A 17,796-nucleotide genomic window follows, 5' to 3' on the forward strand; every position below is an offset into this window, starting at 1 on the left:
AGAGTATCAAGTGCCATACTGGTCATGACACCCTATGAAGCTTGTGATTGCAATAGCGAAGGTGCAGAGGAGATTCACCAGGATGTTGTCTGCGCTGGAGCTTTTCAACAATGAAGAGACACCAGAGAAGCTGGGGTTGTTTTTCTTACAGCAGAGAAATAGGGGGTCAGGGGTGGATAGGGAGGGCTAATGACCTGATTGACATGTACACAATGATGAGGGGCACAGATAGGGTGGATAAGAAGAAACATTTTCCCTTAGTTGAGGGATCAATAACCAGAGGCACAGATTTAAGATAAACGGCATGAAGTTTCAAGGGGATTTTCTTTCACTTAGAGTGAAAAGGTGTTAGAGGCAGGAACCCTCACAATATTTAAGTAGTAGTTAGATGAGCACGGTGGCTCAGTGGTTAGCACTGCTGCCTCACAGCACCAGGGACCCAGGTTCGATTCCAGCCTCGGGTGACTGTCTGTGTGAATTTCCTCTAGGTGTTCCGGTTTCCTCCCGCAGTCCAAAGATGTGCAGGCCAGGTGAATTGGCCATGCTAAATTGCCCATAGTCTTAGGTGCATTAGTCAGAGGGAAATGGGTCAGGGTGGGTTACTCTTCGGAGGGTCGATTTGGGCTTAAGGGCCTGTTCCCATACTGTAGGGAATACAATCTAACAAAAAAAAGCACTTAAAGAATCATAGCATACAAGACCATGGACCAATTGCTGCGAAATGGGACTAGACTAAATAATGTTTTATGGCTGAAGAGCCTCTTTCCAAGCTGTACCAGTCAATGATAAGAGTTTCAATTAGAGCCGCATTAGCGAATTCCCTGCTGTGTGAATAGCATTTACTTTTGACCATTTTTCTGTTAAGCATTGCTATATCACTGCCATTTCCGGATGCACTTTATTTATTCCGTTTTTTTCTTAGAACTTACCAAACTCTAGGCACCCAAAAGCCTGGCTTTTTCTCACCCGCCTTTAACTTCAAGTTGAGATCCTTTGAGACGCTGACGTTGATCCTGAACATGCCATGACAAAGCTCCTAAAACCCATAACAGGCCACAAGGACTATTTGTGAGATATTTGATTACTTATTTGCAATATTGAAAAAAAAATTAAGAGCAGATAAAACATGGAGGTATGTAAAATTAAAATAAAACAAATAACTGCTGAAGATCTGAAACAAAAACAGAAATTGCTGGAGAAACTCAGTAGATTTGGCAGCATCGGGGGAGAGAAAGCAGAGTTAATGTTTTGGGGCCAATGACCCTTTGTCATAAAAGGCAGTAGCTGGGAAAAGATGGTATATATGCTCATTGGTGGCGGTGGGGTTACATGGGGATGAGTGAACAAACAGGTGAAGATTCAGCCCACAGGCAGACAAAGGGATGGATGAAAGCAATTCAGGGAGGCTGATAATGTGGACCATAAATAGGTGAAAATGTATTGGCTGTGCCTGTGGTGAAAGTAGCCCATGTGATGACAGGGCCTGGGGTGGGGGTGCAAAGGACATGGAAGATGCTCTAAAATTATTGAACTCAAGATTGAGTCCTGAAGGCTGCAGTGTCCCCAAGTGGAAAATGAGACATTGTTCTCCAACTTCTGCTGAGCTTCACTGGAGCACTGCAGCAAGCCGGAGACAGTGATTGGCCAGGGAACACAGTAGTGACAGGCAATTGGAAGCTCGGGGACATGCTTACAGACAGTACCAAATCCATAAAAAAGACGGAGCGACTGGTTGTGTGCCACTTCAACACTCCCACCCTGTTCCCTGGTCAACATCTGTCCCATGTTTGCTGCAGTGCACTAGTGAAGCTCAGCGTAAGCTGGAAGAACAGCACCTCATTTTTTGCTTGGGGACTCAGAGTCATATAGATGTACAGCATGGAAACAGACCCTTAAGTCCAACCCGTCCATGTCGACCAGATATCGCAACCCAATAGTCTCCCTTCCAGCACCCGGCCCATATCCCTCTAAACTCTTCCTATTCATATATCTATCCAAATGCCTCTTACATGTTGCAATTATACCAGCCTCCACCACTTCCTCTGGCAGCTCATTCCACACCCATAACACCCTCTGTGTGAAAAATTTGCCCCTTAGGTCTCTTTTATATCTTTCCTCTCTCAACCTAAACCTATGCTCTCTAGTTCTGGACTCCCCCACCCCAGGGAAAAGACTTTGTCTATTTACCCTATCCATGCTCCTCATAATTTTGTACACCTCTATAAAGTCACCCCTCACCCCTCAGACACTCCAGGGAAAACAGCCCCAGCCTGTCCAGCCTCTCCCTGTAGCTCAAAGCCTCCAACCCTGGCAACATCCTTGTAAATCTTTTCTGAACTCTTTCAAGTTTCACAACATCTTTCCGATAGGAAGGAGAGCAGAATTGCACGCAATATTCCAAAAGTGGCCTAACCAATATCCTGTACAGCCACAACATGACCTCCCAATTCCTGTACTCAATAACCTGACCAATAAAGGAAAGCATACCAGACGTCTTCTTCACGATCCTATCTACCTGTGACTCCACTTTCAAGGAGCTATGAACCTGCACTCCAAGGTCTCTTTGTTCAGCAACACTCCCAGGGACCTTACCATTAAATCCTGCTAAGATTTGCTTTCCCAAAATGTAGCACCTCGCATTTATCTGAATTAAACTCCATCTGCCACTTCTCAGCCCATTGGCCCATCTGGTCAAGATCCTGTTGTAATCTGAGGTAACCCTCTTTGCTGTCCACTACACCTCCAATTTTGGTGTCATCTGCAAACTTACTAACTGGACCTCTTATGCTCGCATCCAAATCATTTATGTAAATGACAAAAAGTAGAGGGCCCAGCACTGATCCTTGTGGCACTCCACTGGTCACAGGCTCCAGTCTGAAAAACAACCCTCCACCATCACCCTCTGTCTTCTACCTTTGAGCCAGTTCTGTATCCAAGTGACTAGTTCTCCCTGTATTCCATGAGATCTAACCTTGCTAATCAGTCTCCCATGGGGAAGCTTGTTGAACGCCTTACGGAAGTCCATATAGATCACATCTACTGCTCTGCCCTCATCAATCTTCTCTGTTACTTCTTCAAAAAACTCAACCAAGTTTGTGAGACATGATTTCCCAAGCACAAAGCCATGCTGACTATCCCGAATCAGTCCTTGCCTTTCCAAATACATGTACATCCTGAGCCTCAGGATTCCCTCCGACAACTTGCCCACCACTGAGTTCAGGCTCACTGGTCTATAGCTCCCTGGCTTGTCTTTATGATCCTTCTTAAACAGTGGCACCACGTTTGCCAACCTCCAGTCTTCCGGCACCTCACCTGTGACCATCGATGATACAAATATCTCATCAAGAGGATCAGCAATCATTTCTCTAGCTTCCCACAGAGTTCTTTGGTACACCTGATCAGGTCCCGGGGATTTATCCACCTTTAACTGTTTCAAGGCATCCAGCACTTCCTCCTCTATAATCTGGACACTTTGCAAGATGTCACCATCTATTTCCCTACAGTCTATATCTTCCATATCCTTTTCCACAGTAAATACTGATGGAAAATATTCATTTAGTATCTCCCCCATTTTCTGTGGCTCCACACAAAGGCCGCCTTGCTGATCTTTGAGGGGTGAAAATGTGTTGCTGAAAAAGCGCAGCAGGTCAGGCAGCATCCAAGGAGCATGAGAATTGGCGTTTCGGGCATGAGCCCTTCTTTATGCCCGAAACGTCGATTCTCCTGCTCCTTGGATGCTGCCTGACCTGCTGCGCATTTCCAGCAACACATTTTCAGCTCTGATCTCCAGCATCTGCAGTCCCCACTTTCTCCTCGATGATCTTTGAGGGGCCCTATTCTTTCCCTAGTTACCCATTTGTCCTTAATATATTTGTAAAAACCCTTTGGATTCTCCTTAAGTCTATTTGCCAAAGCTATCTCATGTCCCCTTTTTGCCCTCCTGATTTCCCTCTTAAGTATACTCCTACTTCCTTTAAACTCTTCTAAGGATTCACTCGATCTATCCTGTCTATACCTGACATATGCTTCCTTCTTTTTTTTAATCAAACCCTCAATTTCTTTAGTTATCCAGCATTCCTACTTTCTTTATACTCTTCTAAGGACTCACTCAATCTATCATGTCTACCTTACATAACTCTGCAGCCTTCAGGACTCAATAACAAGTTTAATAACTTTAGGACCTGAACACCTCCTTCCACATTCTTTACCAACCTCCACACCCCTGGTACTGTCATCACAAAGGCTGCTTTCACCATAGCCAACTCATTTGCACCTACTCATGGTCCCCATTGTCAGCTTTTCTTCCTCCCTGGCTTACCATCATCCACCCCTTTGTCTGCCTGTCTTTCTCTCTCTGGTCTCCATCTCTGCCCATTTGGTCACTCCTGCATCTCCCCCCACCCCCAATCCCCATCAGCATGAATACCACCTTTTGCCAGCTAATGTCCATGCTGAAGAAGGGTCACCAGATTCAAAATATTAACTCTGCTTCTCTCCACAGATGCTGCCAGACCTGCTGAGTTTTGCCAGCGATTTCTGTTTTCATTTGAGGTATGTAATAACTTTAACAGAGACTATTCAGGTATTATTCATTACAAAAACATCTTTTCTCCTAAACGTACAATGATAGAAACAGTTCGCAATGTTGAAAGTCAGGTTGTTCATGCAAACACAATTTGCCTGCGAGAAGCGATTAGATTAGATTAGATTACTTACAGTGTGGAAACAGGCCCTTCGGCCCAACAAGTCCACACCGCCCCGCCGAAGCATAACCCACTCTTACCCCTACATCTACATCTACATCTACATCTACCCCTTACCTAACACTACAGGCAATTTAGCATGGCCAATTCACCTGACCTGCACATCTTTGGAGTGTGGGAGGAAACCGGAGCACCCGGAGGAAACCCACGCAGACACGGGGAGAACGTGCAAACTTCACACAGTCAGTCGCCTGAGGCGGGAACTGAACCCGGGTCTCTGGCGCTGTGAGGCAGCAGTGCTAACCACTGTGCCACCCGATTATGCAGTGTAATATGTTGATGGTGTGACAGTATCTACCAGATGTTGCAGTGGAATTTGAGTCCAGGGTCAGAGGTCAGTTGCTAATAATTGGAGCCAGATATTTCAAGAATAAAACAGGATACATTTCTTCACAGAAAGGGAGATGGAAGCTTGGAACTCTTTCCCACAAACTGCAACTGATACAAGATCAATGGTCAAAATGTAGATCTGAGATTCTTGTTGCCAAAGGTCTGAATAGATATGGATCAAAGGTAGATATCTGGAATTAGTAAACAGAGCAGCTATGATCTCATCTGAAATAGGAACAGGAGTGGACTATTCAGCCCATAGACCCTGCTCCAGTCCTTGCAATAAGCTGATCTGATTATGGCTTTAACAGTAATTTCTTGCCTCATTACTCTTCATAGAGTCATAGAGATGTACAGCATGGAAACAGAGCCTTTGGTCCAGCCCGTTCATGCCGACCAGACATCCCAACCCAATCTAGTCCCACCTGCCAGTACCGGCCCATATCCCTCCAAACCCTTCCTATTCGTATACCCATCCAAATGTCTTTTAAATGCTGCAATTGTACCAGCCTCCACCACTTCCTCTGGCAGCTCGTTCCATACATGTACCACACACTGTGTGAAAAGATTGCCCCTTAGGTCTCTTTTATATCTTTCCCCTCTCACCCTAAACATATACCCTCTAGTTCTGGACTCCCCCACCCCAGGGAAAAGACTTTGTCTATTTATCCTATCTATGCCGCTCATAATTTTGTAAATCTCTGTAAGGTCTCACCCCTCAGCCTCCGATGCTCCAGGGAAAACAGCCCCAACCTGTTCAGCCTCTCCCTATAGCTCAAATCCTCCAACCCTGGCAACATCCTTGCAAATCTTTTCTGAATACTTTCAGGTTTCATAACATCTTTCTGATAGGAAGGAGACCAGAATTGCATGCAATATTCCAACAGTGGCTTAACCAATGTCCTGTACAGCCGCAACATGACCTCTCAACTCCTGTAGTCAATATTCTGACCAATAAAGGAAAGCAAACTAAACGCCTTCTTCACTATCCTATCTACCTGCGACTCCACTTTCAAGGAGCTATGAACCTGCACTCCAAGGTCTCTTTGTTCAGCAACACTCCCGAGGACCTTACCATTAAGTGTATAAGTCCTGCTAAGATTTGCTTTCCCAAAATGCAGCACCTCGCATTTATCTGAATTAAACTCCATTTGCCACTTCTCAGCCCATTGGACCATCTGGTCAAGATCCTGTTGTAATCTGAGGTAACCCTCTTCGCTGTCCACTATATCTCCAATTTTGGTGTCATCTGCAAACCTACTAACTATACCTCTTATGCTCGCATCCAAATTCTTATATAAATGAAGAAAAGTAGAGGGCCCAGCACCGATCCTGGTGGCACTCAATGGTCACAGGCCTCCAGTCTGAAAAACAACCCTCCACCACTACCCTCTGTCTTCTACCTTTGAGCTAGTTCTGTATCCAAATGGCTAGTCCTCCCTGTATTCCATGAGATCTAACCTTGCTAATCAGTCTCCCATGGGGAACCTTGTCGAATGCCTTACTGAAGTCCATGTAGATCACATCTACCGCTCTGCCCTCATCAATCCTCTTTGTTACTTCCTCAAAAAAACTCAATCAAGTTTGTGAGACATGATTTCCCACGCACAAAGCCATGTTGACTATCCCTGATCAGTTCTTTCCTTTCCAAATACATGTGCATCCTGTCCCTCAGGATTCCCTCCAACAACTTGCCCACCACCGACGTCAAGCTCACTGGTCTATAGTACCCTGGCTTGTCCTTACCACCCTTCTTAAACAGTGGCACCACATTAGCCAACCTCCAGTCTCTGGCACCTCACCTGTGACTATCGATGATACAAATATCTCAGCAAGAGGCAAAGCATTCACTTCTCTAGCTTTCACAGAGTTCTAGGGTACACCTGATCAGGTCCTGGGGATTTATCCACCTTTACCTGTTTCAAGACATCCAGGACTTCCTCCTTTGTAATCAGGACATTTTGCAAGGTGTCACCATCTATTTCCCTACAGTCTATATCTTCCATATCCTTTTCCACAGTAAATACTGATGAAAAATACTCATTTAGTATTGCCCAATTTTCTGTGGCTCCACACAAAGGCCGCCTTGCTGATCTCTGAGGGGCTTAAAAATGTGTTGCTGGAAAAGCGCAGCAGGTCAGGCAGCAACAAAGGAACAGGAGAATTGACGTTTCAGGCGTAAGCCCTTCTTCAGGAATGAGGAGGGTGTGCCAAGCAGGCTAAGATAAAAGGTAGGGAGGAGGGACTTGGGGGAGGGGCGTTGGGAATACGATAGGTGGAAGGAGGTTAAGGTGAGGGTGATAGACCGGAGAGGGGGTGGGGGGTGGAGAGGTCGGGAAGAAGATTGCAGGTCAAGAAGGTGGTGCTGAGTCTGAGGGTTGGGACTGAGAAAAGGTGGGGGGAGGGGAAATGAGAAAGCTGGAGAAATCTGCATTCATCCAGTGGGGTTGGAGGGTTCCTAGGCGGAAGATGAGGCGCTCTTCCTCTAGGCGTCGTATTGCCATGGTCTGGCGATGGAGGAGGCCAAGAACCTGCATGTCCTTGGCGGAGTGGGAGGGGGAGTTAGTGTTTAGCCACGGGGCGGTTGGGTTGGTTGGTGCGGGTGTCCCAGAGGTGTTCTCTGAAACGTTCCGCAAGTAGGCGGCCTGTCTCCCCAATGTATAGGAGGCCACATCGGTTGCAGCGGATGCAGTAAATGATATGTGTGGAGGTGCAGGTGAATTTGTGACGGATATGGAAGGATCCCTTGGGGCCTTGGAGGGAAGTGAGGGGGGAAGGTGTGGGCGCAAGTTTTGAATTTCTTGCAGTTGCAGGGGAAGGTGCCGGGAGTGGAGGTTGGGTTGGTGGGGGGGTGTGGATCTGAAGAGGGAGTCGCGGAGGGAGTGGTCTTTCTGGAACGCCTGATAGGGGTGGGGAGGGAAATATATCCTTGGTGGTGGGGTCAGTTTGGAGGTGTCGGAAATGACGAAGGATAATACGATGAATCTGGAGGTTGGTGGGGTGGTAGGTGAGGACCAGTGGGGTTCTGTCCTGGTGGTGATTGGAGGGGGGGGGGTTCAAGGGCGGGGGGGGGGGGCGGTTCAAGGGCGGAGGAGCGGGAAGTGGAGGAGATGTGGTGGACAGCATCGTCAATCACGTCTGGGGGAAATTGCGGTCGTTGAAGAAGGAGGCCATCCGGGTTGTTCGGTATTGGAATTGGTCCTCCTGGGAGCAGATGCGGCGAAGGCAAAGAAATTGGGAATATGGGATGGTGTTTTTACAGGGGGCAGGGTGGGAGGAGGTGTAATCTAGGTAGCTGTGGGAGTCAGTCAGTTTATAGTCAACGTCTGTGTTGAGAACACCTCTGGGACACCTGCACCAACCAACCCAACCGCCCTGTGGCTGAACACTTTAACTCCCCCTCCCACTCCACCAAGGACATGCAGGTCCTTGGCCTCCTCCATCGCCAGACCATGGCAACACGACGCCTGGAGGAAGAGCGCCTCATCTTCCGCCTAGGAACCCTCCAACCACAAGGGATGAATGCAGATTTCTCCAGCTTTCTCATTTCCCCTCCCCCCACCTTTTCTCAGTCCCAACCCTCAGACTCAGCACTGCCTTCTTGACTTGCAAACTTCTTCCCGACCTCTCCGCCCCACCCCCTCACCGGCCTATCACCCTCACCTTAACCTCCTTCCACCTATTGCATTCCCAATGCCCATCCCCCAAGTCCCTCCTTCCTATCTTTTATCTTAGCCTGCTTGGCACACCCTCCTCATTCCTGAAGAAGGGTTTATGCCCGAACGTCGATTCTCCTGCTCCTTTGATGCTGCCTGACCTGCTGCGCTTTTCCAGCAACACATGTTTAAGCTCTGATCTGCAGCATCTGCAGTCCTCACTTTCTCCTAGTTGATCTTTGAGGGGCCCTATTCTCTCCCTAGTTACCCTTTTGTCCTTAATGTATTTGTAAAAACCCTTTGGATTCTCCTTAGTTCTATTTGCCAAAGCTATCTGATGTCCCCTTTTGGCCTTTCTGATTTCCCTCTTAAGTATACTCCTACTGCCTTTTTTCTCTTCTAAGGATTCACTCGACCTATCCTGTCTTTACCTTACATATGCTTCCTTCTTTTTCTTAACCATACCCTCAATTTCTTTCGTCATCCAGCATTCCCTATACCTACCAGCTTTCCCTTTCACCCTGACAGGAATACACTTTCTCTGGATTCTTGTTATCTCATTTCTGAAGGCTTCCCATTTTCCAGCCGTCTCTTTACCTGCGAACATCTGCCTCCAATCAGCTTTCGAAAGTTCTTGCCTAATACCGTCAAAATTGGCCTTTCTCCAATTTAGAACTTCAACTTTTAGATCTGGTCTATCCTTTTCCATCACTATTTTAAATCTAACAGAATTATGGTCGCTGGCCCCAAAGTGCTCCCCCACTGACACCTCAGTCACCTGCCCTGCCTTATTTCCCAAGAGTAGGTCAAGTTTTGCACGTTCTCTAGTAGGCACATCTACATACTGAATCAGAAAAGTTTCTTGTGCACACTTATGGAAATTCCTCTCCATCTAAACCACTAACACTATGGCAGTCCCAGTCTATGTTTGGAAAGTTAATATCCCGTACCATAACCACCCTATTATTCTTACAGATAGCTGAGATCTCCTTACAAGTTTGCTTCTCAATTTCCCTCCGATTATTACGAGGTCTATAATACAATCCCAATAAGGTGATCATCCCTTTCTTATTTCTCAGTTCCACCCAAATAACTTCCCTGGATGTATGTCCAGGAATATCCTCCCTCAGTACAGCTGTAATGCTTATCAAAAATGCCACTCCCCCTCCTCTCTTGCCTCCCTTCCGATCCTTCCTGTAGCATTTGTATCCTGGAACATTAAGCTGCCAGTCCTGCCCATCCCTGAGCCATGTTTCTGTAATTGCTATGATATCCCAGTCCCATGTTCCTAACCATGCCCTGAGTTCATCTGCCTTCCCTGTTAGGCCCCTTGCATTGAAATAAATGCAGTTTAATTTATTAGTCCTACCTTGTCCCTGCCTGCCCTGACTGTTTGACTCGCTTCTGTTCTCAACTGTACCCGTCTCAGATCGATCTCTTTCCTCACTATCTCCCTGGGTCCGACCCTCCACCTCACTAGTTTAAATCCTCCTGAGCAGCTCTAGCAAAACTCCCTGCCTGTATATTAGTCCCCTTCCAATTTAGGTGCAATCCATCCTTCATGTAAAGGTCACTTCTACCCCAAAAGAGATTCCAACGATCCAAAAATGTGAATCTTTCTCCCCTACACCAGCTCCTCGGCCATGCATTCATTTGCTCTATTCCTGCCCTCACTAGCTCGTAGCACCGGGAGTAATCCAGATATTACTACTCTCGAGGACCTCCTCTTTAAATTCCTGCCTAACTCTCTGTAATCTCCCTTCAGAATCTCAACCTTTTCCCTTCTTGTTGATCAAAAACATTCTAACTCAGCCTTGAATATATTCAATGATGTAGCCTCAAATGGCTTTCTAGGAAAACAATTCCAAAACTATCAATATTTGAAAGAAAAAATTCCTCACCCCCTCCCTTACCTTTAAATTGTGAATCCTCATTCGAGATTCCTCCATAAGAAGAAACATCCTCTCAGCAACCACCCTATCAAGCCCTCTCAGAATCTTATACTTCAGTAATACAACCTATCATCCTTCTAAAACTCCAATGAGTTTGCCTTAACCTGTTCAATTCTTCGTCATAAGACAACTCTTTCATCCCACAAATTAGTCCAGTGAACAATCTCTGAACTGTTTCAAATTTACGTATATCCCTCTTTAAGTATGGAGACGAAAACTGTAGTGATCTCACCAATATCCCATACTCTTGCAGCAAGGATTCCCTGCTTTTATAATCCATCCCTATAATAAACACCACCAATTTTCCTTCCTCATTAAGTGCTTTCCTTGCAAGCTAATTTCTTTGATGCATGTACATTATAAAGACACCCAAATCTGGTGCAGCACTCTGCACTCTCCCACCATTTAAAACACATTTTGCTCCTTCTATTCTTCTTGTCATTGTAGATAACCTCAAATTTCCCACATGATACTCAATCTGCCAATTGTCAGTCTGCTCATTATCTCAGCAATATTTCACCAGCTAGTGGAACACATTTGCTGATCTGTTTCTAAGTCCATAAGTAACTATAAGCATCATATTGCTACCTCAGGCTTTGTTCTGTGTAATTTGTTATGTTACAGCATTTATAAGGAATTGAAAAGTGTTTAAAATATAATTGGACATTGTTTGTGCTTGCAGTCAGTGCACCACACTGAGGTGTGAACTGGTGTAAAAAACAAAAATAAACCTATGTTTAAGAAGTTACCACTAGCACTATTGACATTGAGGTGAGTGCATATGTTTATCAATTCTGATGGAAGATCCTTGGCCTGAAATGTTAACTTTGTTTCCTGAACTGTTGAATATTTCCAGCACACTTTGCTCTTGGTCCAATGATTACTAGTTCAAGCACAATGGGCGTATGGCCTCCTCCTGATGGTTATCGGTCTAGAACTGACTACAGTCGAACTCCCGTATCTGCTGATTCCGTTTCTGCAGTTTCAATTATCCGCGGTTTACCACGGCCTGAAAATATTACATGGAACATTCCAGAAATGATTCCGGGGGCTGCTGGGGAGGTAAATTTCCCATTTAAATGACCAGATTCGCTAATGTCTGCAGTTTCGGGTTTCCGGGCTAGGTCTAGGAATATATCACCTGTGGATATGAGGGGACACCTGTACTAGTTTCAAAAGTGGATATTTTAAAAGATGGAGGCTGGATAGAAATAAATAAGCCATGCACCCCTGCGAGAGACCCAGTAACTCATAAAAAAAAATCATTCATCAGTTTCATAGCTTAATTTTTAAAAAGTTATTCATAGCTGATAAAAAGAAGTTTCAAAAGGATATTCGAACATATAACCATCATTATATAAAGAAAGATTTGTGACAGAGAAATTATGTTTGGTTGATATGTTTTTACAAAGATGAAGCACATACTAGCTCTTCATCTCTGAAAGGCATTACCGAAGAAGGTTGTAGAAATCATCCAAACAAGAGGAAGCCACAAAGTCATGAGATGAGAATACTTGGCAGGGAATGAATATAGACTGTTCCAGCCTGGATCAGTGACAAAGCAATTACATTCACTGAAACTCCAAGAAGCAGATGGGGCTCAGTGGGGCTCCCCTTTGCTAATGCTAGTGTGGCATGTTCTTCATTAATTAAAAGGGACGTCTTTCTGGGCTCCACATCAAACATCAGCTTCTCAAGAAGCAAAGATGGTAATTAACGAGTGACATAGCGCACAGCACTAAAGACATCCCAGAGATTCACAATGGGGCACATTACAAATTGGTTAGTCCTGCAAGTTTCAATTCACTGACTTGAAAAGTTATACATTTCAACAAGTTTAAATAGTACCATAGACAATTAGCCAACTGAAGCATAAAAAAGCAACTAAATATTAAACATCCTTTCGACTAGCTACAAGCTTGAGAACAAACTGCATAAACTCTTAAGTTTTCATCAACTGAAAATAAACAGCTTCGACAATTTTATTTTGCTATATCCTGCCCATGGGAAACAAACTTGATGAACTCAAACAAACTGAAAGTCAACTAAGAAAGATGGAGTTAGATTATCAGCTTAATGATGATAAATCTCTTACCCGTCGAGTGATGTGTGGGTCATTGCACTTTGCAAGTTTTCCAGCAAAAAGCTGCACACCAAAGCTTGCGAAAACCAGCATTAGTGTCAGCAAAAGGATTGAAACCTGCAGGAAGGAAAGTTTATCAGTGGACTGAAAAGTGAATTTCGCAGTTTCAAAGTCAACCATAACTTGCACAGTGAATTATATCAGATATACAGTACATCCAGCCCAAACAGTCCATGCTAGTCTTTTACTCCACTTGAGCTTCCTTTATTCTTTATTTTCCGAGATTAAACTATGAAATACTTTGTTGTTAACTGTTACCTTATTTCTTTATTTTTCTACTTATTCTGTGAAGTAACGCTTAACTTTTTAACTCTCGTTTCTCTTACTAATTTGTACCTAAGGTTTTTGTACCTTGGTACATCAGATAGTGCCACGTGTGGAGACATTATACACTCTTCACTGTACTCCTGTACTTGAGTACGTGACAATAAAAGCTAAATCTAAATCTATCATCACGTCTCAGTTAAATCAAACATAAAATCCTCCATTTCCATCCTGCTCATAGTTGCCCTTAAATGCATCTACAACATTCACTTCGACTATACCCTGTGGGAGTGAGCTAGTTTCACATTCTTACCACTCAAACATTCAAAAGCATTCTCCTGAACTTTCTGTTGGATTTCTTGGTGACGGTCTTATATTATAGACTTTAGTTATGCTTTCTCCAGAATATGAAACATTCTGTCTGTATCTACTCTAACTAAACCTTTCAGCATTTCAAAGATCCCACTTGAAAAGATTTGCAGGTCTGTGAGAAAGAGGAGGGAGGCTGTGGGACTTATTGAATGGTAAAGAGCTTGCACAATGGAGCCAATGGCCTCATTCTGTCCAGCAAAAACATATCAGATAGGGATAAGAGTAGAGCATTTGGCCTTTCCAGTCTGCCCCCTCATTCAATGAGATAACAGGTAATCTTCGATATAAATTCCACTTCCCTGCATATTCCCCATATTCTGCGATTCTCTTGATGCCCAGAGGTATGTTGATCTCAGTCATACAGTCATAGAGATGTACAGCATGGAAACAGACCCTTCGGTCCAACCCGTCCATGCCGACCAGATATCCCAACCCAATATAGTCCCATCTGCCAGCACCCGGCCCATATCCCTCCAAACCCTTCCTATTCATATACCCATCCAAATGCCTCTTAAATGTTGCAATTGTACCAGCCTCCACCACATCCTCTGGCAGCTCATTCCATACACGTACCACCCTTGACGTAAAAGGTTGCCCCTTAGGTCTCTTTTATATCTTTCCCCTCTCACCCTAAACCTATGCCCTCTAGTTCTGGCCTCCCCGACACCAGGGAAAAGACTTTGTCTATTTATCCTATCCATGCCCCTCATAATTTTGTAAACCTCTATAAGGTCACCCCTTAGCCTCTGACGCTCCAGGGAAAACAGCCCCAGCCTGTTCAGCTTCTCCCTGTAGCTCAGATCCTCCAACCCTGGCAACATCCTTGTAAATCTTTTCTGAACCCTTTCAAGTTTCACAACATCCTTCCGATAGGAAGGAGACCAGAATTGCACGCAATATTCCAACAATGGCCTAACCAATGTCCTTACAGCCGCAACATGACCTCCCAACTCCTGTACTCAATACTCTGACCAATTAAGGAAAGCATACCAAACGCCTTCTTCACTATCCTATCTACCTGCGACTCCACTTTCAAGGAACTATGAACCTGCACTCCAAGGTCTCTTTGTTCAGCAACACTCCCTAGGACCTTACCATTAAGTGTATAAGTCCTGCTAAGATTTGCTTTCCCAAAATGCAGCACCTCGCATTTATCTGAATTAAACTCTCCCTATTTACTTCTCAGCCCATTGGCCCATCTGGTCCAGATCCTGTTGTAATCTGAGGTAACCCTCTTCGCTGTCCACTACACCTTTGGTGTCATCTGCAAACATACTACTGTACCTCTTATGCTCACATCCAAATCATTTATGTAAATGACTAAAAGTAGAGGGCCCAGCACTGATCCTTGTGGCACTCCACTGGTTACAGGCCTCCAGTCTGACAAACAACCCTCCACCACTACCCTCTGTCTTCTACCTTTGAGCCAGTTCTGTATCCAAATGGCTAGTTCTCCCTGTATTCCATGAGATCTAACCTTGCTAATCAGTCTCCCATGGGGAACCTTATCAAACACTTTAATGAAGTCCATATAGATCACATCTACTTCTCTGCCTTCATCAATCTTCTTTGTTACTACTTCAAAAAACTCAATCAAGTTTGTGAGACATGATTTCCCACGCACAAAGCTATGTTGACTATCCCTAATCAGTCCTTGCCTTTCCAAATACATGTACACGTGCATCCTGTGCCTCAGGATTTCATCCAACAACTTGCCCACCACTGAGGTCAGGCTCACTGGTCTGTAGTTCCCTGGCTTGTCTTTACCGCCCTTCTTAAACAGTGGCACCACATTTGCCAACCTCCAGTCTTCCGGCACCTCACCTGTGACTATCGATGATACAAATATCTCAGCAAAAGGCCCAGCAATCACTTCTCTAGCTTCCCACAGAGTCCCCGATCAGGTCCTGGGGATTTAACCACCTTTAACCGTTTCAAGACATCCAGCACTTCCTCCTCTGTAATCTGGACACTTTGCAAGATGTCACCATCTATTTCCCTACAGTCTATATCTTCCATATCCTTTTCCACAGTAAATACTGATGAAAAATATTCATTTAGTATCTCCCCCATTTTCTGTGGCTCCACACAAAGGCCGCCTTGCAATCTTTGAGGGGCCCTATTCTCTCCCTATTTACCCCTTTGTCCTTAATATATTTGTAAAAACCCTTTTGGATTCTCCTTAAATCTATTTGCCAACACTATCCCATGTCCCCGTTTTGCCCTCCTGATTTCCCTCTTAAGTATACTCCTACTTTCTTTATACTCTTCTAAGGATTCACTCAATCTATCTTGTCTATATCTGACATATGCTTCCTTCTTTTTCTTAACTAAACCCTCAATTTCTTTAGTCATCCAGCATTCCCTATGCCTACCAGCCTTCCCTTTCACCCTGACAGGAATATACTTTCTCTGGATTCTTGTTATCTCATTTCTGAAGGCTTCCCATTTTCCAGCCGTCCCTTTACCTGCAAACATCTGCCCCCAATCAGCTTTCGAAAGTTCTTGCCTAATACCGTCAAAATTGGCCTTTCTCCAATTTAGAACTTCAACTTTTAGATCTGGTCTATCCTTCTCCATCACTATTTTAAAACAAATAGAATTATGGTCGCTGGCCCCAAAGTTCTCCCCCACTGACACCTCAGTCACCTGCCAGTCTTGAAAACATTGAATAAATAAGCATTCACAGCTCTCCAGGTTAGAGAATTCCAACAATTCACCATCCTCTGAATGAAGCAAGGTCTCTTTATCTCACTCTTAAATGGCCACCTTTCACCCTGTGTTGAGCTGTGACTGAGATTCTTGAGTTCCCTCGTTCTAGATGCTCTAGTCAGGAGGAACAATATTTCTGTATCTACTCCATCAAGCCCACTCAGAGTTTCACATCCCTCAATGGGATCATATCACAGGTATCATTCTATATGTTGGGATTCTGACATATAACTCTTCTCATTGTTTGCAAAGAAATAAAACAGGCAGACAACTCTTTGAGGTTTCTTGTCTTGGATGTTTGATTGTGGCATTTCTTGAGCATCACTTGCTTGGATTTTGTTTGCCCATCCAGTTGTGTTTCAGGGGAGGAGGTTGTAAAACAGGACAACGTCCCAGCCCACCACCTTTCCAACTCACCTCCATGAGGTGGTAGGTGGTCAGCTGGGTGCCAACGTTGACATTTTTATGAACAATCAAGGCCAATGTGCTTGTTACCAAGCCTGTTGAACCCGATAATATGACACCCATGCCATAATATAGTTGGAGTGGGCACACAGGTGGAAGTGGGCAGCCCAAGTATTTAAAAGAAAGTTTAAAAAGGGCAAGATGGAAGGGTAGTTACTATCCTTGGATTGATGGTGGGTGAGTGTTGGGGCCAGGCAGTCAAAGCTAGTATCTGCGATTTCTTCCTTTACCCAGCTGCTCTCCAAATTCCACCCTGCAGATCCCTCCCTGCCCAAATTCCTGGATCTATTGAGCCTTCTTTGCATTCCTTCTTACTCGCTGGGCAGTGCCCATTACTGAGCTCTTGGCACTACCAGGATTACTGCCAGCCAATCAGATTGGTCAATGGGTCCAGACAGTGGATGCTCCCTTTTCAGTGAGCATTGAATGCCCTATTCTCCATCAGTTCATCTGCTCACAGTAAGGTTGGATGCGGAACAGGCTTCTGCTCGGTGTATCGGCATCCTGCTGGCTTTCTTTCCAGGAAGGGCAGAACGGAGGGGTGGGGGGGGGGGGGTGGGGAGGTGGGGCGGGGGGGGCAGTGAGCAGCACAGCTTCCCCCCACCCCATAAAATTATGCCCAAAAGCACAGTTGCTCTCAGGGGCCTATTGTAGTAACTCGGTCCTAAATTCACCATAAATGGACCATGACAAGCTTTTTCCAGAATTAATGAGAGAATGAATAAACCTCCCTTTTACCACATGTGTGTTACTCCACGCTCTCCTCCAATACCAATAATTGGACTTGGATCTTCTAGTGTTCCAGCTTCTACCTCTGATATTGAGCCAGTCCTGTAGACTCACCACATGAAGGAAGTGAATCATCACCCCAGTAACAAAATATAATTTTCTTAAGTTTCTGTTGTAAGTTTCCATTGAACTCTACATTTTTTGTTACTTGAGAGGTGTCTCACCATTATTGCTCATTTCAAATTAGTCAAAAGAAAGAACAATGGCAGCACTATGTCTCAATCATAAACTGTCTCCATGATTGGTAGCCCCAGATCGTGATATAACAGAACAGTCCAAAGTTTGACTGAGCTCTGCTTGCTGACCCAAATAGCCAGGTTACCATGGGAATAGAGGAGCCAGTTCAAATC

General features: G+C 44.8%; 1 protein-coding gene across 6 annotated transcripts in view; it reads right to left on the reverse strand.

The window, feature by feature from the left end:
• The window catches only part of nalcn (sodium leak channel, non-selective), a 358,024-nt gene that overhangs the window by 60,852 nt on the left and 279,376 nt on the right, over positions 1-17,796 (reverse strand). For all 6 annotated transcript variants that reach the window (XM_072578059.1, XM_072578064.1, XM_072578061.1 and 3 more), the window contains 2 exons: positions 12,797-12,901; positions 930-1,036 (listed from right to left, as the gene is read on the reverse strand). In XM_072578059.1, coding sequence (XP_072434160.1) covers positions 930-1,036; positions 12,797-12,901 — 212 coding nt within the window. The remainder of the gene's footprint in view (positions 1-929; positions 1,037-12,796; positions 12,902-17,796) is intronic.

Source organism: Chiloscyllium punctatum, chromosome 9, assembly GCF_047496795.1.
Source record: "Chiloscyllium punctatum isolate Juve2018m chromosome 9, sChiPun1.3, whole genome shotgun sequence".
NCBI classification, from domain to species: domain Eukaryota; kingdom Metazoa; phylum Chordata; class Chondrichthyes; order Orectolobiformes; family Hemiscylliidae; genus Chiloscyllium; species Chiloscyllium punctatum.